At 42.0% G+C, this 23179-nt stretch overlaps 1 protein-coding gene and 1 long non-coding RNA gene across 2 annotated transcripts; one reads left to right on the forward strand and one right to left on the reverse strand.

The window, feature by feature from the left end:
• Positions 1-9608: 9608 nt before the first annotated feature.
• LOC123130101 (putative F-box/FBD/LRR-repeat protein At5g56810) lies at positions 9609-13082 on the reverse strand. Its single transcript, XM_044550054.1, has 5 exons — positions 12755-13082; positions 12542-12663; positions 10472-11293; positions 10215-10370; positions 9609-10117 (listed from the first exon to the last, which is right to left on the reverse strand). Exons 2-5 carry the CDS (start codon positions 12653-12655, stop codon positions 9722-9724), a joined length of 1488 nt encoding a protein of 495 aa, XP_044405989.1. The 5' UTR covers positions 12656-12663; positions 12755-13082; the 3' UTR covers positions 9609-9721.
• Positions 13083-18363: 5281 nt separating this feature from the next.
• Positions 18364-21707, forward strand: LOC123130102 (uncharacterized). The gene is made up of 3 exons (XR_006463736.1): positions 18364-18441; positions 18611-18707; positions 21375-21707. It is a non-coding gene; the product is annotated as an uncharacterized lncRNA (long non-coding RNA).
• The last annotated feature ends 1472 nt before the right edge of the window (positions 21708-23179 follow it).

The following is a 23179-nucleotide window of genomic DNA, read 5'->3' on the forward strand; positions in this document are numbered from 1 at the left end:
ATGCTTGGCTCGTCAAGTATAACCTGAGTATTCCGCGTGTGCAACTGTTTTGCACCCGTTGTATTTGAACGGAGAGCCTATCACACCCGATCATCACGTGGTGTCTCAGCACGAAGAACTTTCGCAGCGGTGCATACTCCGGGAGAACACTTCTTGATAATTTAGTGAGAGATCATCTTATAATGCTACCGTCAATCAAAGCAAGATAAGATGCATAAAAGATAAACATCACATGCAATCAATATAAGCGATATGATATGGCCATCATCATCTTGTGCTTGTGATCTCCATCTCCGAAGCACCATCATGATCACCATCGTCACCGGCGCGACACCTTGATCTCCATCGTAGCATCGTTGTCGTCTCGCCAATCTTATGCTTCCACAACTATCACTACCGTTTAGCAATAAAGTAAAGCATTACATCGCGATTGCATTGCATACAATAAAGCGACAACCATATGGCTCCTGCCAGTTGCCGATAACTTGGTTACAAAACATGATCATCTCATACAATAAAATCAGCATCATGCCTTGACCATATCACATCACAACATGCCCTGCAAAAACAAGTTAGACGTCCTCTACTTTGTTGTTGCAAGTTTTACGTGGCTGCTACGGGCTTAAGCAAGAACTCATCTCACCTACGCATCAAAACCACAACGATAGTTTGTCAAATAGACTCCGTTTTAACCTTCTCAAAGTTGGAGAGACAGTCGCCCGCAAGCCATCTATGTGCAAAGCACGTCGAGGGAACCGGTCTCGCGTAAGCGTACACGTAAGGTTGGTCCGGGTCGTCTCGTCCAACAATACCGCCGAACCAAAGTATGACATGCTGGTAGGCAGTATGACTTGTATCGCCCACAACTCACTTGTGTTCTACTCGTGCAAATAACATCTAACCATAAAACCTAGGCTCTGATGCCACTGTTGGGGAACGTAGTAATTTCAAAAAAATTCCTACGCACACGCAAGATCATGGTAATGCATAGCAACGAGGGGGAGAGTCTGATCTATGTACCCTTGTAGATCGCAACGGAAGCGTTGACACAACGTAGAGGAAGTAGTCGTACGTCTTCTTCCCGATCCGACCGATCCAAGCACCGTTACTCCGGCACCTCCGAGTTCTTAGCACACGTTCAGCTCGATGACGATCCCCGGGCTCCGATCCAGCAAAGCCTTGGGGAGGAGTTCCGTCAGCACGACGGCGTGGTGACGATCTTGATGTACTACCGACGCAGGGCTTCGCCTAAGCACTACAACGGTATGATCGAGGTGGAATTTGGTGGCAGGGGGCACCGCACACGGCTAAGGAACGATCTCAAGGATCAACTTGTGTGTCTAGAGGTGCCCCCTACCCCCGTATATAAAGGATGAGAGGGGGAGGGTTGGCTGGCCAAGCTTGGAGGCGCAGGAGGAGTCCTACTCCCACCGGGAGTAGGACTCCCCCCTCCAATCCTATTCCAACTAGGATTCCTTAAAGGGGAGAGAGAGAGAGAGAGAGGTGGCCGGCCCCTTCTCCTAGTCCTAATAGGACTAGGGGGAGGGGGAAGGTGTGCAGCCCTTGTGGGCAGCCCTCTCACCTTTCCACTAAGGCCCATGTAGGCCCTTTTGGCTCCCGGGGGGTTCCGGTAACCCTCCCGGTAATCCGGTAAAATCCCGATTTCACCCGGAACACTTCCGATGTCCAAACATAGGCTTCCAATATATCAATCTTTATGTCTCGACCATTTCGAGACTCCTCGTCATGTCCGTGATCACATCCGGGACTCCGAACTACCTTCGGTACATCAAAATGCATAAACTCATAATAACTGTCATCGTAACGTTAAGCGTGCGGACCCTATGGTTCGAGAACAATGTAGACATAACCGAGACATGTCTCCGGTCAATAACCAATAGCGGGACCTGGATGCCCATATTGGCTCCTACATATTCTACGAAGATCTTTATCGGTCAGACCGCATAACAACATACGTTGTTCCCTTTGTCATCGGTATGTTACTTGCCCGAGATTCGATCGTCGGTATCCAATACCTAGTTCAATCTCGTTACTGGCAAGTCTCTTTACTCGTTCCGTAATACATCATCCGCAACTAACTCATTAGTTGCAATGCTTGCAAGGCTTGTGTAATGTGTATTACCGAGAGGGCCCAGAGATACCTCTCCGACAATCGGAGTGACAAACCCTAATCTCGAAATACGCCAACCCAACATCTACCATTGGAGACACCTGTAGTACTCCTTTATAATCACCCAGTTACGTTGTGACGTTTGGTAGCACCCAAAGTGTTCCTCCGGCAAACGGGAGTTGCATAATCTCATAGTCATAGGAACATGTATAAGTCATGAAGAAAGCAATAGCAACATACTAAACGATCGGGTGCTAAGATAATGAAATGGGTCATGTCAATCAGATCATTCAACTAATGATGTGTTAATCAAATAACAACACATTGTTCATGGTTAGGAAACATAACCATCTTTGATTAACGAGCTAGTCAAGTAGAGGCATAGTAGTATCACTCTGTTTGTCTATGTATTCACACATGTATTATGTTTCCGGTTAATACAGTTCTAGCATGAATAATAAACATTTATCATGATATAAGGAAATAAATAATAACTTTATTATTGCCTCTAGGGCATATTTCCTTCAGATAGATGGCCCATGCTGTTGTTCCGTTGAATTTTAATGCGTTCCTTGAGAAAGCAAAGTTGAAAGATGATGGTAGCAATTACACGGACTGGGTCCGTAACCTGAGGATTATCCTCATTGCTGCACAGAAGAATTACGTCCTGGAAGCACCGCTGGGTGCCAGGCCTGCTGCAGGAGCAACACCAGATGTTATGAACGTCTGGCAGAGCAAAGCTGATGACTACTCGATAGTTCAGTGTGCCATGCTTTACGGCTTAGAATCGGGACTTCAACGACGTTTTGAACGTCATGGAGCATATGAGATGTTCCAGGAGTTGAAGTTAATATTTCAAGCAAATGCCCGGATTGAGAGATATGAAGTCTCCAATAAGTTCTATAGCTGCAAGATGGAGGAGAACAGTTCTGTCAGTGAGCATATACTCAAAATGTCTGGGTATAATAATCACTTGATTCAGATGGGAGTTAATCTTCTAGATGATTGCGTCATTGACAGAATTCTCCAATCACTGCCACCAAGCTACAAGAGCTTCGTGATGAACTATAATATGCAAGGGATGAATAAGACTATTCCCGAGCTCTTCGCAATGCTGAAAGCTGCGGAGGTAGAAATCAAGAAGGAGCATCAAGTGTTGATGGTCAGCAAGACCACTAGTTTCAAGAAAAAGGGCAAAGGGAAGAAGAAGGGGAACTTCAAGAAGAACGGCAAGCAAGTTGCTTCTCAGGAGAAGAAACCCAAGTCTGGACCTAAGCCTGAAACTGAGTGCTTCTACTGCAAGCAGACTGGTCACTGGAAGCGGAACTACCCCAAGTATTTGGCAGATAAGAAGGATGGCAAGGTGAACAAAGGTATATGTGATATACATGTTATTGATGTGTACCTTACTAGAGCTCGCAGTAGCACCTGGGTATTTGATACTGGTTCTATTGCTAATATTTGCAACTCGAAACAGGGACTACGGATTAGGCGAACACTGGCAAAGGACGAGGTGACGATGCGCATGGGAAACGGTTCCAAAGTCGATGTGATCGCGGTCGGCATGCTACCTCTACATCTACCTTCGGGATTAGTATTAGACCTAAATAATTGTTATTTGGTGTCAGCGTTAAGCATGAACATTATATCTGGATCTTGTTTGATGCGAGACGGTTATTCATTTAAATCAGAGAATAATGGTTGTTCTATTTATATGAATAATATCTTTTATGGTCATGCACCCTTGAAGAGTGGTCTATTTCTGATGAATCTCGATAGTAGTGATACACATATTCATAATGTTGAAACCAAAAGATGCAAAATTGATAATGATAGTGCAACTTATTTGTGGCACTGTCGTTTAGGTCATATCGGTGTAAAGCGCATGAAGAAACTCCATACTGATGGACTTTTGGAACCACTTGATTATGAATCACTTGGTACTTGCGAACCATGCCTCATGGGCAAGATGACTAAAACACCATTCTCCGGTACTATGGAGAGAGCAACAGATTTGTTGGAAATCATACATACCGATGTATGTGGTCCGATGAATATTGAGGCTCGTGGCGGATATCGTTATTTTCTCACCTTCACAGATGATTTAAGCAGATATGGGTATATCTACTTAATGAAACACAAGTCTGAAACATTTGAAAAGTTCAAAGAATTTCAGAGTGAAGTTGAAAATGATCGTAACAAGAAAATAAAGTTTCTACGATCTGATCGTGGAGGAGAATATTTGAGTTATGAGTTTGGTGTACATTTGAAACAATGCGGAATAGTTTCGCAACTCACGCCACCCGGAACACCACAGCGTAATGGTGTGTCCGACCGTCGTAATCGTACTTTACTAGATATGGTGCGATCTATGATGTCTCTTACTGATTTACCGCTATCGTTTTGGGGTTATGCTTTAGAGACGGCTGCATTCACGTTAAATAGGGCACCATCAAAATCCGTTGAGACGACGCCTTATGAACTATGGTTTGGCAAGAAACCAAAGTTGTCGTTTCTTAAAGTTTGGGGCTGCGATGCTTATGTGAAAAAGCTTCAACCTGATAAGCTCGAACCCAAATCGGAGAAATGTGTCTTCATAGGTTACCCAAAGGAGACTGTTGGGTACACCTTCTATCACAGATCTGAAAGCAAGACATTCGTTGCTAAGAATGGATCCTTTCTAGAGAAGGAGTTTCTCTCAAAAGAAGTGAGTGGGAGGAAAGTAGAACTTGACGAGGTAACTGTACCTGCTCCCTTATTGGAAAGTAATACATCACAGAAAACTGTTTCTGCGACACCTACACCAACAAGTGAGGAAGCTAATGATAATGATCATGAAACTTCAGGACAAGATACTACTGAACCTCGTAGATCAACCAGAGTGAGATCCGCGCCAGAGTGGTACGGTAATCCTGTTCTGGAAATTATGCTACTAGATCATGATGAACCTACAAACTATGAAGAAGCGATGGTGAGCCCAGATTCCGCAAAGTGGCTTGAAGCCATGAAATCTGATATGGGATCCATGTATGAGAACAAAGTATGGACTTTGGTTGACTTGCCCGATGGTCGGTAAGCAATTGAGAATAAATGGATCTTCAAAAAGAAGACTGACGCAGACGGTAATGTTACTGTCTACAAAGCTCGACTTGTCGCAAAAGGTTTTCGACAAGTTCAAGGGGTTGACTACGATGAGACCTTCTCACCTGTAGCGATGCTTAAGTCCGTCCGAATCATGTTAGCAATTGCCGCATTTTATGATTATGAAATTTGGCAGATGGATGTCAAAACTACATTTTTGAATGGATTTCTGGAAGAAGAGTTGTATATGATGCAACCAGAAGGTTTTGTCGATCCAAAGGGAGCTAACAAAGTGTGCAAGCTCCAGCGATCCATTTATGGACTGGTGCAAGCCTCTCGGAGTTGGAATAAACGCTTTGATAGTGTGATCAAAGCATTTGGTTTTATACAGACTTTCGGAGAAGCCTGTATTTACAAGAAAGTGAGTGGGAGCTCTGTAGCATTTCTGATATTATATGTGGATGACATATTACTGATTGGAAATGATATAGAATTTCTGGATAACATAATGGGTTACTTGAATAAGAGTTTTTCGATGAAAGACCTCGGTGAAGCTGCTTACATATTAGGCATAAAGATCTATAGAGATAGATCAAGACGCTTAATTGGACTTTCACAAAGCACATACCTTGACAAGATTTTGAAGAAGTTCAAAATGGATCAAGCAAAGAAAGGGTTCTTGCCTGTGTTACAAGGTGTGAAGTTGAGTCAGACTCAATGCCCGACCACTGCAGAAGATAGAGAGAAAATGAAAGATGTTCCCTATGCTTCAGCCATAGGCTCTATCATGTATGCAATGCTGTGTACCAGACCTGATGTGTGCCTTGCTATAAGTTTAGCTGGGAGGTACCAAAGTAATCCAGGAGTGGATCACTGGACAGCGGTCAAGAACATCCTGAAATACCTGAAAAAGACTAAGGATATTTTTCTCGTATATGGAGGTGACAAAGAGCTCATCGTAAATGGTTACGTTGATGCAAGCTTTGACACTGATCCGGACGATTCTAAATCGCAAACCGGATACGTGTTTACATTAAACGGTGGAGCTGCCAGTTGGTGCAGTTCTAAACAAAATGTTGTGGCGGGATCTACATGTGAAGCGGAGTACATAGCTGCTTCGGAAGCAGCGAACGAAGGAGTCTGGATGAAGGAGTTCATATCCGATCTAGGTGTCATACCTAGTGCATCGGGTCCAATGAAAATCTTTTGTGACAATACTGGTGCAATTGCTTTGGCAAAGGAATCCAGATTTCACAAGAGAACCAAGCACATCAAGAGACGCTTCAATTCCATCCGGGATCTAGTCCAGGTGGGAGACATAGAGATTTGCAAGATATATACGGATCTGAATGTTGCAAACCCGTTGACTAAGCCTCTTCCACGAGCAAAATATGATCAGCACCAAGGCTCCATGGGTGTTAGAATCATTACAGTGTAATCTAGATTATTGACTCTAGTGCAAGCGGGAGACTGAAGGAAATATGCCCTAGAGGCAATAATAAAGTTATTATTTATTTCCTTACATCATGATAAATGTTTATTATTCATGCTAGAATTGTATTAACCGGAAACATAATACATGTGTGAATACATAGACAAACAGAGTGTCACTAGTATGCCTCTACTTGACTAGCTCGTTAATCAAAGATGGTTATGTTTCCTAACCATGAACAAAGAGTTGTTATTTGATTAACGAGGTCACATCATTAGTTGAATGATCTGATTGACATGACCCATTCCATTAGCTTAGCACCCGATCGTTTAGTATGTTGATGTTGCTTTCTTCATGACTTATACATGTTCCTATGACTATGAGATTATGCAACTCCCGTTTACCGGAGGAACACTTTGTGTGCTACCAAACGTCACAACGTAACTGGGTGATTATAAAGGTGCTCTACAGGTGTCTCCAAAAGTAGATGTTGGGTTGGCGTATTTCGAGATTAGGATTTGTCACTCCGATTGTCGGAGAGGTATCTTTGGGCCCTCTCGGTAATGCACATCACATAAGCCTTGCAAGCATTACAACTAATGAGTTAGTTGAGAGATGATGTATTACGGAACGAGTAAAGAAACTTGCCGGTAACGAGATTGAACTAGGTATTGGATACCGACGATCGAATCTCGGGCAAGTAACATACCGATGACAAAGGGAACAACGTATGTTGTTATGCGGTCTGACCGATAAAGATCTTCGTAGAATATGTAGGAGCCAATATGGGCATCCAGGTCCCGCTATTGGTTATTGACCAGAGACGTGTCTCGGTCATGTCTACATTGTTCTCGAACCGTAGGGTCCGCACGCATTATGAGTTTATGCATTTTGATGTACCGAAGTTAGTTCGGAGTCCCGGATGTGATCACGGACATGACGAGGAGTCTCGAAATGGTCGAGACATAAAGATTGATATATTGGATGACTATATTCGGACACCGGAAGGGTTCCGGAATATTATCGGATAAAACCGGAGCACCGGGAGGTTACCGGAACCCCCCGGGGGGTTAATGGGCCACATGGGCCTAATGTGGAGAAGAGGAAGGGGCGGCCAGGGCAGGCCGCGCGCCCCCTCTCCCCCTAGTCCGAATTGGACAAGGAGGGAGGGGCGGCGCCCCCCCTTTCCTATTCTCCCTCCACCTCTCCTAGTTGGACAAGGAACGGGAGGGGAGTCCTACTCCCGGTAGGAGTAGGACTCCTCCTGCGCGCCTCCATAGGGCCGGCCGCACCCCCCCCCCCTTGGATCCTTTATATACGGAGGCAAGGGGGCACCCTAGGACACACAATTGATCAACGTGATCGTTCCTTAGCCGTGTGCGGTGCCCCCTTCCACCATATTCCACCTCGGTCATATCGTTGTAGTGCTTAGGCGAAGCCCTGCGTCGGTAATACATCATCATCGTCACCACGCCGTTGTGCTGACGGAACTCATCCCCGAAGCTTTGCTGGATCGAAGCCCGTGGAGCGTCATCGAGCTGTACGTGTGCTAAGAACTCGGAGGTGCCGGAGTAACGGTGCTTGGATCGGTCGGATCGGAAAGACATACGACTACTTCCTCTATGTTGCGTCAACGCTTCCGCTTCGGTCTACGAGGGTACGTAGACAACACTCTCCCCTCTCGTTGCTATGCATCATCATGATCTTGCGTGTGCGTAGGATTTTTTTTTGAAATTACTACGTTACCCAACAGCGACCACATAGAAGCTGCCATACAAAAATCTTGATCTTCTATGGAAGGGACGTTTTCCACAGAGGTGTGGTGCACGCACGAGTCAGCTCACGACATAGAGTATGATATGCCGAGCTGACAAAGAAGAGCGCTGATGGTGCCAAGTGTGAAGATATGACGTCTAGATAGTCCGGAAGTATTGGTGAGAGGGCCGCCCGAAGGTCGGGCAAGCTACGGTTTGCTCAGGCCCAAATGTTTGTCGGAACAAGACATTCCAATTCCCATCGTGGGCGTACGAGGCAACGAAAATCATCGGGTCCAAGCAAATAGCAAACAGATTCGGGAACTCGGCACAAAGTGGAGATCATCCCAGCCATAGATCTAGCCAGAAGAGGGTCCCGTCTCCATTGCCTATGGAGATGAAAAGTCCAAGTCAAATCTCATGCCAGCGATGGATCTAACCAGAAGGGGGTCCCATCTCTAGTGCCTATGGAGATGGAGAACCCAAGTCGAATCTCATCCTTCATTGACTACATAGACTTTCATAATGGGACCCCCTCTATGCTCACAAGTGAGAAGAGGGTAGCCTTGCAAGTACTTCGCTTTAATAAGCTGCAGCCACAAACCCCCATCATCCCTGAGAATCCTTCAAACCCGTCTCAAAATCAAGGCCACATTCATGCGATGGGACACAAGAATACCTTATTTGTACTCTTTTGAAGCATTTTCACGATAATCCCTGAAAATAATTGTATCCTCTTACCTTATTCTTCAAATAATTTTTATGCTCTTTTGAAGCGTCTCACGGTATGTTCAAACATGAAAGATTGGCTTGTTTTTTCCTTTTATACTTTTTAAAATAGTATATTTTTTGGTCAAGAGTTGTATTCCTTGGCAACCTGCCGCAGCTTGTGCCTCTCTTGGCAATTGGTTGTAGCAGATTAAGCACTAAGCTTGGCTGCCGGTAACAATATAGTTTGAGAAAAAAAACCACAGCACATCTTGCCACTGAGTATCTCAACATTGGCCAGCTAATCCTTGCAACCATATCAACGAAAAAGGGTTTCCCACCGCTTTATATTATAAAGCAACCGCACCTACATGCGACAACATCAAAGGTTCAAGGTTCAAAGGAAAGCAAGGAGTGCAACAAGGTACAAAATAGGTTCAGCTGGGGCACAGCACAACAAACCCTTGCAACCATATCAACATGCCTCACCAGGAAAAATATAAAAAAAAGTCCATCCTAGATTTAATTAAAATTTTGTTGTAGAGTAGGGTCACACATAAATGGTATAAGATACAAAACATGGCTCATTTAGAACTAAATGTAAATGACACCATGTCACGACTGCGATAATACCCGCTCTAGTCCATTAGCATGGCATTTGCTGCAAGGCTCCAGAACAGTTAAGTGAACTGTAGGTGGAACTTTATTCGCAATGTGTGTTTTGATAGCCAAGAGTGCCCAAGGAATTTCCATGAGAATGCCATCCGTCATGGGAGTACACCAGTTGTCCTCGCCTTGATCATCACACCTACTCCCATATATGGTGTCCAATGTAAGACACTCAAGTGACACCGCGTTCTTGAGAATATAACATGTTAGTTCAACCACGCACTTCGCAGAGTTGAAACCGCTAATCTTGACGTTCTTGAGGTGGCCATGGCGGTGTTCAGGCATGTGCCTCAGTTGTGAATCCGCAAAAATTGATTCATGCACCATACGCCGCTGAGTCACCTGATGATAAAAAGGATAGTATGATTCAGTTGGTCCGGACCCAGACTGATCGGATGGCTTTGCAGGATGAAATAAGTGAACAGCATTACCGCCTTACATCTAATATCAAAGTCTCCAAGGAAGGAGAAGCGTCGAGGAAAGAAACCAGAGAAAAGTAGTCATATGCTCGGGAAACAATTGCTCCTGATCTCACAGTGATGGTCAGGTGCTTAAGGTGGAGGAATTTGGTAGGCAGCATTGGTGCATCAACCACCTGCACAAGAACGATGTTATGTATCAGATACACCAGGTATGAGACTAATTTAACCATATATACGCTGGCCTACAACATCCTACATTGTGGAGAATATATACCTCTCTCGATGATTGTATGGCGAGAGTTTCAATATTTGGCATAAGGGATGGCAGCTTGGCACGAGCATCACGGATAAGGTTTGTTTGTTGCAATTCTAGTTCCTTTATCGGCAACGTTTCCACAAGTGAGAAGTCTAACCAGTTTCCGCAAAGGTATAAACTGGAGAGATTTGGAGCTTTGCTCTCTATCACTTTCAGTCTCTCGCATGCTAAAACACTAAGCGCGCTGAGCTGCTGCAGAGCACAAGGTAGCTTCAGGCATTCAATCTCAGGGCAACTAATAAGATCCAGTAGCTCCAAAGTAAGAGAGTTGGAAATAAGGCACTCTAACTCATTCCATGTAATGTTCACACGCCACAGATACAGGCTTTTCAGGCTTCTCAAGGGGCCAAGTTCAACTGGGGGATGGAGGGCGCAAAATCGGAGTCTAAGGTACCGAAGTGAGTTTCGAACCCCGTCAGATAAAAGCGAGCATGGGAAGTTGTATTTTCCCTTCGTTTCAGATAGCACAAGGGTGAGTTCTTCGATCCCTGGTTTAAGAGCAATCTGAAGCCAACGGTCAAAATAACTAGTGCCAGTGAACCCGCTCGTGCCATAGTAGTCAATGTTGAATGTTTTCAAGCAGCCAGAGTGGTTCCTGAGAATGCGGTTAATCTTGTGGTCAAAATTCTCTCCACACGCACTTCTCTTCAAGCCAATTGTGTCCTTATTGAAGATGAGACTGGAATGGCATCTCCAAGAATGGAAAAAGGCGCGAGATACGCAAGCAACACGCGCAGCCTCACGCATTGGCATCAAGGAGTGTATACGAAACAATATGTCCTGCACACACATGCATTGGATAAAAAATCAAGATTGATATTGTGAGGCACATTAGCTCAACTGGAGAAAGAAACAGTATAACCACACAGAGTAACATCATGCCCCAGGTAGCCCTCCACACGGTTGCACAAGGTATGGGTTAATTGATCAATATCGTAAAGGCAAAGAAAAAGGCGAAAAATACAGAGTTCAATGCATAAATCGTAATTTATTCTGGATTCAGGTAGCACAAATTGCACAGAAGGAAAAAAAAATCCTATAACATCTAGAGCAGAACAGTGAAATCTTGTTATGTTTTTATGGGTTTTAGATACCACAGTAGCAGAATCAATGCTTTCGAGAGGGTTGTGATCGAAGCAGGTGGAAAGATGAATCATTTTTCCAATTTCTTCTAGAATGAATATGCAATCATTAATCGCATGATGTTGCGACAGCACAACGCTAGCGTCATAGTGCTACTCATCGTTCCTTCTGTTAATTTTTATAAGCACTACAAAATCAGAGTTTTGACCATTAAATTCCCCCCACTATTGTCTGTTGATAGTTAGAAGATGATAGTGGTCAGCAAATGCTTTTGAATACGAACTGAACTGTATCAATTTTGAAGCACATGACTCACAGTTTACTACTCCTTCCGTCCGAAAATAAGTGACGCTGCTTTAGTTGAAACAACGTCACTTATTTCCGAACAGAGGTAACTTTTTAGACAGTTTGTTGGTCAAGGCGTGAATTTGGTTGGATTTTGGACAGCCGAACTGCACCTTATAAGAAAAGAACGGAGGGAGTAATTGCTAAATCAGTTTTGCTAAAGCACATCTAGATGTGCCATAAGTATTGCACATCTAAGTCCTATATCATTAATCTTACATGAAGATCCGTGTGGATATTTTTCTTTTTTCTATTTTTCCTTTCTATGCTTGCTTGTGTCACTTAGATGTGCAATAACTAAGGCACATCTAGATGCGCTATAGACAAACCCAGTAAAAACCGTCCGGAATGAATCGTCGGCCAGGAATGAATCTAGATGTGCGATAACTAAATCACACCAGTTACGGTAGCACTAAAGCGGCCGGAACGAATCGTCAAATTTCTCACTCATTCAGTAAAAACCGTCCTTTTTTTTCTGTCAACATTAGGATGTGACCAGAAAGAAAGAAAAAAAACACTAGGACGTGACCAGAAAGATCTCTACTCTGTTTGTAAATCGTACTATTATGCATCAGAATTCAAGGCATCAGTAGCCGGTACCTCAGGAAGGTCCGGGATTGAGCTCCGCGTTGCTTTGCCAGACTGAGAACCGCCATCGCCGCCGCCTTGTTCAGAGGCCGATCCCTTTCTTTTACCCGTTGTTGATGAGGCCATGAGCCGACCTGCGCTACGACAGAAGAAAAAGGGGGATCGTTATGGATGGATATGCAAGAACAAAGCAGATAAGGCGCCCGATCTCTTGAGAAAACCCACCTGAATCTTCTCCCGGTTGCTTCCTCGCGCCAAAAAAGGTTAGAGCTTTCAGTAAAGGAGCTCGATTGGAGAGAGTGGCCGACGAAAGAAGCCTTCCTCCCTCGGATCGGATCTGGCCAAGAAACCACTTCCGTTTCGCCCCTCCTTCAGACCCCAACTCTTATCCAGCTCTGCTCTGCTCTCCTTGTCTATCCTTGTTTCTGGCTCCGTTTTGTACTCGAGTTCCGGCCGGCGACGGAGCCGGCCGGCGGGCGGACGGGGCTAACAAGTGCGAGTAATTTTTAGCGGATCTTTTTTATTTCCTTTTTCTTGAGTTTCTTTTTTGAGAAATAATTTCATTTCTTCCGGATGATTGTGCGGCATGCGATGCACTGGCCCAAGGTCTGCTCTTCCCACACCACGACTAGTCAAAAAAAAATTCTGAAAAAAGGGACTAGTCAAAAAATGTTCAACAATTTCGAAAAAGTCCTGGGATTTAAAAATGTAAAAAATTGGACAAAACCCAGCCCCAGAAAGACAGAAAAACCACAGAAAACAGAGAAAGAAAAGCAAAGAAAGAAAAATCAGAAGAAAAAGCTCGGAAGCTTCCTGTTACCGGTAGGAAAAAGCCGAGCGTACATGGGCTGGCACATCGAACAGCGACAACCCCTCCTGCACATATGTACATTTTATGTATACATCAGGAATTTTTTATACATGTTTAACATTTTTGTAATAGTAATACATGATTAACATTTTTAGAAATGTATGTTTCATGACTTTTCTCATACATATTATACATTTTTGGTATATACCAGGAATATTCTTTAATAAAAGCTTAATATTTTTAGAAATATATGTTTAACAGTTTTTATTAGATTTTTTTAGAAAATAGGTTCAAGTTTTTATGTTCTACATTTTTCATATGAATTAGGAGCATATTTTCGGTACACATTTATTATTTTCTAAATAGATGATTAACATTTTTTTCAAACTTGTGTGTTTTATGACTACTTTTGTTATACACATTGTTCATTGTCTGGTATATATCAGGAACATCTTATATATAAGGATACATTTTTCAAATATATGATTAAATTCTTTTGATACGCAATTTTTTTTTAAATATACATGTTCTAAATTTTTATATACATCAGGAACATCTTTTTATACATGTTTAACATTTTTTCAAATGCTTGATTAACATTTTTCAAACACATGATCGACTTTGTTTTCAGACATATTGTATTTTTTTGTGCACATTTTCGTATACATGAGAATCATTTTCTATATACACATTTAATACTTTACAAATCTTAGATTAACATTTTTCAAATGTTTGATGTAGATTGTTTTTGTAATATATTTATTTTAAATATTTGGAGGTATAAACACAAGTGAAAAAGAGAAAGTAAAGAACAAAAAAGGGTGAAAAGAAAAACAAAAAAACAAAGTTGTGGCCTTCCACGCGCCTGGGCTGGCTCATCTCGCGCCTCTTTTCTGGCCAGGTTAGGTGAAGGGCAAGAGCATTGTCGGCGCTAACGAAGGACTACTTGAGACAACCATGAAGACTATGAATATGAAAGATGGTGTCTTTGTCGCTGAAGAAAAGATAGGCGAGCTTGCAAAAGTAAGGCGATGGCTGGCCGACGGTTGAAAACATTGATACAACGAGACCTTTTTAGCGGCAGTGCTGAAGGACACGTAAGTTTGCATGGAGCCTCGCCCATGATTGGGTCATCCATGGGGTTGGCATTACTAGAAAAAAGGCTATAAATGATATGGCCACTAATGGCGCATCAGACATTTGGTGCGTCATTAGTATATACTAATGGCGCATCATCTGTTGGTGCGTCATTAGTGTCTAAATACTAATGATGCATCACATTCACGGTGCATCATTATTAATAATTTTTTTCTTTTTTTTCAAAACTAATAATGGCGCATCAGTGGATAGTGCGTCATTACTAGTTACCACATCCACGGTGTGTCACTAGTAAATTATTTTCAAATTTCTTTTTCAAATTTTTTTATTTATTTTTTCAAAACTAGTAATGGCGTACCAGTGGACAGTTCGTGGCATACTGTCAACTGGTGCGGCTAACTAGTAATGGCGCACTGTCAACTGGTGCGTCATTACTAAGTTTTTTTCAAAAAAAAATCAGAATTTGTTTTTTTTCAAAACTAGTAATGGCGCACCGTGGGAGTGGTGCGCCATTACTAACTTGATCCAAAACTTCCACCAAATGCACCACCCCCCCTCCTCCCCCGTGGACCGCCTTTTCAGTTTAAAAAAATAAAATAAAATGATGGAAATGTCGTAAAACTAAAAGAAAATAAGTTTTCCCATGTGATATGTGGTCTAGTTGTTGGGAAAATTTACAAATATGAATTTCGAATTTATTTGTAAAATCTCTCTAAAATTCGTAAAACGGGCATAACTTTTGCATACGAACTCGGATTAAAAAGTTTTCTATATGAAAAATCATCTACTCGAAAAGTTACATCCGAATTTAACCAGGGGAACCTCATTAAACATTTTCAAAATCCCCAAAAACCTAACAGAAAAAGAGTTACGGGGCTTTTAAGATCCGGAGGCAAAAAAATTCAAAAAAATATCAAACTTACTAGTGGCGCACGGTATGCTAGGTGCGCCACTAGTAACAGAAAAAAAATTGGTTTCGAAAAAAAAATTTGAATTATTTTTCAAAATATGATACGTAATATGACCGGGAAGTTTGAAATATTTTTTCAAAATTTCATCATACTCATGAACATGAACAAAGTCCTAGACATCAGCAAGGTTTAATAGAATTGATATGATAGATATATCAACAAGTGCTCGTGAAGTGAGGTGGTGCTGGGGTTGGATAGAACTACGAGGTTAAGCGTGCTTGAGCTGGAGTAGTGTGAGGATGGGTGACCACCATAGAGTGCGATTTGACCTGAGATTAAGCATATTGATCCGAGATTAAGAAAAAAATAAAAAAATTGAAAACAATTTATTAGTAATGACGCACTTCTTTTTTTTTTGCGGGGTGAAAGAGAATTTCTTAATCAAGCGGTGGCGATGTCTGCATTACAAAGAGCAGGTACCTCGTCAGGACCTGAGCGAAGCCACACCGCAGTGCGCTTCTTTATTCTACCAAAGTTCGCTAAGAAATGGCTAACAGAGTTTTGTTCCCGTCTAACATGATTGACTAAAATTTCTCTATCTCCTTTGAGAATCTCCTTGATCTCTTGCACCATCATTAAGTTTGCTGGCCGGTTCTCCACTGAGCTGGTAATAAGCTTAACAACCTGCACACAATCTATGTGGTGCGCCATTACTAAGTCAGATAGTAATGGCGCACCAGTGCGCCATTAATATCTGGTATACTAATAGCGCACCAGTGGTGCGCCATTAGTAAAAAATTCTAGTGGCGTGATACTAATGGCGCACCAGTAGTGCGCCATTAATAGGCAAAACTGATGCGTCATTAATAGGCATTTTCCTAGTAGTATGGCGACAACTTACTTGTTATCCAGATTTTTGTCTTCGCCATTGGGAGAAGGTGATGTTCTAGGAACCTTGGATCTTCCATGGACTAATGGTGCTGATTGGAGAGTATGGTGCTGAAGCGGTTTTAGATATGCGGAGTAAGAGCACTCCACATTATCGAGTTTGTAGGTGTGAATGATGGCTTCGAGTGAATTGATGTATGTTTTTGTCAGACATTTATGAAATGATTAATAAAGATGGCTGCGTGCATCGATTGATGTAGAGGCCGGGGCTTCAACCTCCTTTTCTAAAAAGAATGATGGACGTGATCCACCTGGTAGTCTGGACACAAATTCATAGCATCCCCGACCTCCAAGCAATTATTGATGAGTTAGCTTGGAGGGTGAGCATTATCAGGAGTGTAGAGATGAATGCCGTAAAGGTACATTGAGGGCAAGTATGTACGGGTGAGAGCGAGCGTCGAAATGAATAAACCAATCATCGATTTTGTTACACTAAATTTGTTGGAAAAGAGAGGCTGCTTAAATGAACCTTGATGTGGAGTGGAAAGGTACACGCCATGGATGTGGAGTGGAAAGATGAAGTCATATACCAGTCTAAATCATTCGAAAAGCTCTCTAATTAAAACGGAATTATATGGAGCTCACAAGAAAAAATGACGATGACCTGACATTAAAACAGAATTGCTTCGCAGTATCTATTGTTTAAGAAAAACCATAGTAAAACCAATGGACTGCTAGGAATTTTCATCCTGTTGCAACATTTTTTCTTTTACAAAAACCATAGGAGTGCGAGTGATTTTTATTCCGTTGCAACACATGGGTGTGTGACGGACTGGGAAGATGAGATGAGGACGGGCGAAAATTAGTGAGGCATGAGACATGTAATAATGTCTTCTGTTGCAACTCATGGGCATTTGTGCTAGTAATAAAACAAAAGTTTGAATGATTTTTAAAAATTATTACTATTACTTAAAGAAAAACAGAACTATAACAATTAACTCATCCATTTTTATAAAATAATTGTTTCGCCACAACAAAAAGGCCCTATTGGGGGGCAACCTCATGGATGGAGCCATGGGAGGAGGGGACCCATGCCCCCTTAATCAGAAATTAGTGGGTGGGGCGCCACCCGGTGGCACCACCTGAGAGAAAGTTTGTGTGGTGCCAGGCAGTGTGGCACCCTTTCCAGTGAATTTGAGTTCTGATTGATGGCGCCATCAGAAAGAAAGTTTATGCGGTGCCAGGCAGTGTGGCACCCTTTCCAGTGAATTTGAGCTCTGATTGATAACATACATCCATGTACAGCTGAAGCATTACATATGATGCTCCTCTTTATAAAAAGTGAACCAAACACATCAAATAAATAAGCAATCTTAACGCTGTATCTATCAGATGCTTCTCTTCATCATGTCGTTGTATTGCAACTCCAGAATTGTCGCTGCAGTTCATCTACACGTAGAACTTTGTGATGCGCCAGCCGCCAAGGCTGACACGGTTGTGCTGCAGTGTCTAGACCATGTGGAGGATCGAGCTACCCTTGCACGCCCAGAGCACCAACAGCCGCAGCAGCCGCCACGTCCGTCGGCTGGTTGGGGCCTTCCTCGTTCTCTTGCATCATTTTTTCTCGAACATAAAAGAATCCCATATGAATTTGATAAAACACAAATATCTTCCACAGGGCTGGGCCCACAGTTGTCCCAAATGTGCGGCCCGCACAGAGCCCATAAGTTTTTGGGGCCCCAATTTTTTTATGTAGGCTAGTATTTCTAAAAAAACAGATCGAAGCCATACTGGGCCGCTGGGCGCTAGAGTTGGGCCTGAGTGGAGGGCATCGAGCGCCTCGCCTCACCTCGCTCTTTTGTTCGTTCCTGCGGCAGGGAATCGGGATCGTCCGTCAAAAGAAAGAAAGAACGAGATCGCAGCCTACGCCTAGGGAATTGGGATCGTCTGTCTCCATCTCAAAACCGTAATTGCAGCCGCGTCGGGCCGTTGGCGTCACGCTACAGTCGCGCCGGCCAACGGCGACCGGGCGTCAGGCGATCACGCAACACCAGGTATCTCATCCTGAATATTAGGTAGTATTTGAAACTGATAGAGTGATAGTGATCCAGTGATCCAAAGGTATCTCTCGAAGTTCATTGTTTTCCAAACCCAGCAGGAAACAGATCGTCTCGGCTTCGCATCGTCGGACCGATCGGATTCAGGTTGCTGCCCTAGTGCCGTTGTTGCCTTCTTGTCCCTGTTCATGGCTTTCTCTCCCAAATTTCACACTCACCGGATTGATCCGTTACTCCAGGCGCTTAGCGAGTCTTCCTTTTTGATTAACTACGTTTTCTACTCCTAATTTCTAATTTCCTAATTAACTTTTGGCAGGGATCGCTTCATTCTTTGTTAGAGGTCGGTTCTTACCTCCTCGGTTAAAGATCAGACTCACGGTGTAGCAGTTCAACCAGAGAGGACCCAAAACTAGGTGAGTCAGACCCAAAACATGGACGCATGAACTTATTGATATATGCTACTGTTCAATTGTATTTTATTCATCTTTTGTATCTTGCGTTTCAATAATACACATTTGAGTCATTACAGGAAAACATCGGTCTAGTTTCTCGCAAAACATTATGTTATATACATTAGAATTTTTTTTCTATGATATATATATATATACACACACACATATTATAATTGCCCGTTAGTTTTTTTAATGAGATAGGGCCCCATTTTTTAGTTTCGCACATGGCCCCGGATTTTGCCCGCCCGGCCCTGATCTTCCAATCCAATCAACTACAGCAGTAAGTAAGAACTCGGGGAACGGTGTCTTACAGCTAGTGGGCGTGGCGGGGAGTTGTTGAGGATGATCTTCAACAACGTTAATACCTGAAACTGCAAAAATAAAAGGCATGCATCTCCTGTGAAGGCCATACAAAAAATTAGAGCCATAAGAAAACATGTACGGGCATAAACAGCCATCCAGTTGCTCAGTGGCGGAGCTTAGTGGAGATCAAGCTGGGCCCTCGCCCCCCCCCCCCCCCCCCCACCCAGGAGATTTCTTCATATTATCATAAGTAATTTCCCATAGATTCATAGAAATCTAGCCTAAACCTGATGTTAGTTGCCCCCTCCCCCCCCAGCCCATTTGCCCCTGCTAAGATGTGTCCCAAGCTCCGCCACTGCAGTTGCTCAAGGAAATAATTAAAGAGCAAGCAAGAAGAAAGGGAAATGATGCTGGCAGAATATGAAACAACTGCACCAATACACAGAAAAGAAAGTGGTTGCTGGTGGTCAACACACTGAATTTACCAAAGGTGAATGATGCACACAAAAAATATAGGATACCTAAAGAGCTACCATAGTACCATGGACCATCCTAGGAAATGTATTTCGAACTGTCGTTATTACGATACCTAATAGAAGATACATACATGATGGAAGTTAGCTTGTAGGGCAATGGTTCTAAATATACCGCGGGGTATATTTTGAGCATAAATGCAAATATTGATGTGGCAACTAATAGATAGAATTCATGTCCTTGTGTGCTGATTAAAACCTTACTGCCAGATTCAGGAGTTTGTGATGGACATGTGATTAAAAATGAGTAACAGAGGACTCTCATAATGATGCCAAACTAAACTCAGGGTCACTAAAAATAGCAATGTTGGTACTTGATGAGAGTGAATGTTCATGTTATTCCTAAGCAAGAAATGTTATTATCATGCAATCCAAGGAAACTGTATAGCTGCTCCTTCTTCTGTTGGATGGTTGTACAAAGGGTAATAAAAATATAAGTATAGTGCAAAAACAGTCTTAGTTATTCAAATGTAATTGTCTCAACTATGTGTCAAAGCAGTAGTCCAGCTACCTGATCTCAGAAACAGGGTCAAAGACCATGGTACAAAGAACCTGTCAGTACAAAGATCATAACATCAAACACACAAACACCACCAAATAAACATGGGGAGATCAGCATAGTTCTTTTGAAATTAGTGTGTTGCCTAACAAATAGTTGAAGATAGCAAACTAATAAGGGACATGTCAGCAATTGACAAAAAACGTGTCTGCTAATTTTAAATGCATATGCAACAGAACTTTGTAAGCTACTCCTAGTTCAGACTCGTTGGGCCTGGATGAATATCTTTTAGTTTTTCGTAGGCGATATTTGACCAAAATGGCTTTCAGAAACCATGTTATTTATCAAACCCAAACTTACAAAAATCATTTCTTAATAAAAGGGTTAGTAGAAAAATAAATCACCACCCGGTCTAGGCAAAACAAAAGAGAAGAGACAGGGGAGATAGGGCAAAAATATGTTATTATTGCTCGTGTTTGTAGTGTATATGTAATAATTGTAAAATAATTATATTTCATAAGCAAACGTATTTATATCTTAAATTTATTTAACGCATTGCAAATTAGTAACTACCTTCTGAATTAGTAAGTAAAACGGTAGATTGCACCAGTAAAATAAGTTCCTACCTTTTCTATACACAAGTATTGCGGTTGTCTGCGAAATATATGGAGAACATATTCACTGAATAATAATATTAAGTTATTTTCAATGTTCAAATGTGAATAGCATTGGATACATACTTTAATCTATATTAATGTTGAAACATAAGAAATGATCTTCTGTCCATGCCATGGAGTATTGTTTTTTTTATGCAAAAAGTTTCTGCAAATCATGTATGTACATTTGGCGTAAAATCTTATCGAGGTAGGCATCTTAAATTAGTATCATCCTACTCTGTAATCTACTGATCCTTGAAAAATAATGCTTAACTACAAGATCGATGTAGGTATAAGAGTTTAAACAATGAACTGCTACTTGTGCTAACTATTTGTATAGTAGTTTTAATTTAGATAAGGAAATTGCATTACTCGGAGTTCATTTACCAAATGGTGAGTGTATGAAATGGCAGGTATGAAATTTGTAGTTAGCAAGCTTAGACTGGTAGCACTATGATGGTCAACATTTAGTATTGGTTTGTTCGAAGTGAAAGATCTCAGGTGAATGGTAAATCTTGTTGTGATGTTCTTGCTATATGAATGAAGATGTGAGTGAAAGAATCATGTCCTCTATGAACGAGTTCTTTACTGAAGGATTGTGACTTTGTAATAAAATTTGATTGTTTGTGCTGTGCAGGCAGAAGGTGGCCTATGCTTGGTCAGGTCAAGAACATGTTGATTACAGAGTAGTAGCAACCAAAGAAGGACGAAAAAAATGCAGAGGATGTGTGTGTGAAGTCGCATTAAGTACCTTGATGGCTTTGCATTGATGATCTTGATCATGGCTGATGAAGGGCGCGAGAAGAACTAACGGATTTCCCTCCTCCGGGAGCTCCGGTTCCGTGGATGTTATCTTGCCGCCACCGTAGCCAGCCCTGACAACAAGTGCTCTCCCATCACTAACAGAGCTCTGCAGTTTGACCGAGACCTTACAAACTACTGTCTCTCTGCTCAGAAATCTGAATGTAAGAACACGGGATGATGCTGTTTTCCTTTCCCTGAATCACAAAAGGAGACTTATCATGTGTTCATCAGGTTAAGTTGGCATGCTTTTTTAACTAGAAATTATTTCCAACGCAGAACGGTTACCCTTATTTTTTCCATCTCCTAATCGAAATAAAATAGATGAGATAAAAGATACGGAATGCAACTGACAGAAGTACATATGCTATCCAAAGCATTTTGTGACCTGCAAAAAAAACAGAGCATGGCACTTGATTTCCAAAGCTTTTTGTCTTCTTGCAATAATCCAATCTTCATAAGTGACGAATGATGCGAGGTCATCCATCAGAAATGCCAGAAATATGGCATGTACCCACAATCCCGCAATTTTCTCCAATATTTAAAGGGTAAGGCAATACTAACCGTAGTGCACAAAAGAAGAATAACCAAATCAAAATTTTGAAGGATTTTAAAAATTATTACTATTATTTAAAGAAAAAATATAACTATAATAATTAACTCATTAATTTTTAAAAATAATTGTTTCTATACAACGAAAAGGCCAGCAACCTCATGGATGGGGGGGGGGGGGCATGCCGCCCACCCTTAATCGGAGATAACAACCCTCAGTTGTTGATTGGGCCAGTCAATGAGAATGATTGATTGAACTGTATTTGTACACTTACGATCAAATTTGCAACACTGCCTACGGAGAGGACCGTGTATTGTCCTAGGTACATATCAGCGCTCAGGACGCCAATAATTAGCGTAATATTTGATGTGCATCCTAGTTGAGCAGAACAGTCGTTATTGTTGCAATAGTGTAGTGGTACTCATTGCAATGTCATATAGTGTATGTGTAAGATGTGTACCTGGAGTTATGCATACATACGATCCTGCCACAGGAGTCCAGTTTGTTGAAGCAGAGCCAAGCAACTTTACGATGCCAAAATCACACAACTATGGCTCAAAGTTAAATTCAAGCAGCATATTATTCAAATTGTTGTCGCGATGAACGATGAGCGGTCATCTATCTGAAATGTCAGAAGTATAGCATGTACCCATAATCCCGCAATTTTCTCCAACAATTTAAAGGGTAAGGCAAAACTAACCCTAGTGTACAAAAGAAGAATAACCAAATCAAAAGTTTGAAGGATTTTTAAAAATTATTACTATTATTTAAAGAAAAAAAATAGAACTATAATAATTTACTCATCGGTTTTTTAAAGTCAATTGTTCCTACACAACGAAAATGCCCTATTGGGGGGCAACCTCATGGATGGAGCCATGGGAGGAGGGGACCCGTGCCCCCCCCCCCCCCCCCCCCCCCAATTTTTGAAAAAACACTTATACCCCCAAAAGTTCATATTAAACAAAAAATGCTTGGCCCTCCCAAAAAGTTCAATAATTTATGCTTGCCACCTCCCTATTGTCTATTTCATTGTTATGGACATTGCAACCTAATGACTTGTGGAACAACGCTAAGCAAGTACCTTGGCT

The sequence above is a fragment of the Triticum aestivum genome, chromosome 6A, assembly GCF_018294505.1.
Source record: "Triticum aestivum cultivar Chinese Spring chromosome 6A, IWGSC CS RefSeq v2.1, whole genome shotgun sequence".
In the NCBI taxonomy this organism is placed as follows: domain Eukaryota; kingdom Viridiplantae; phylum Streptophyta; class Magnoliopsida; order Poales; family Poaceae; genus Triticum; species Triticum aestivum.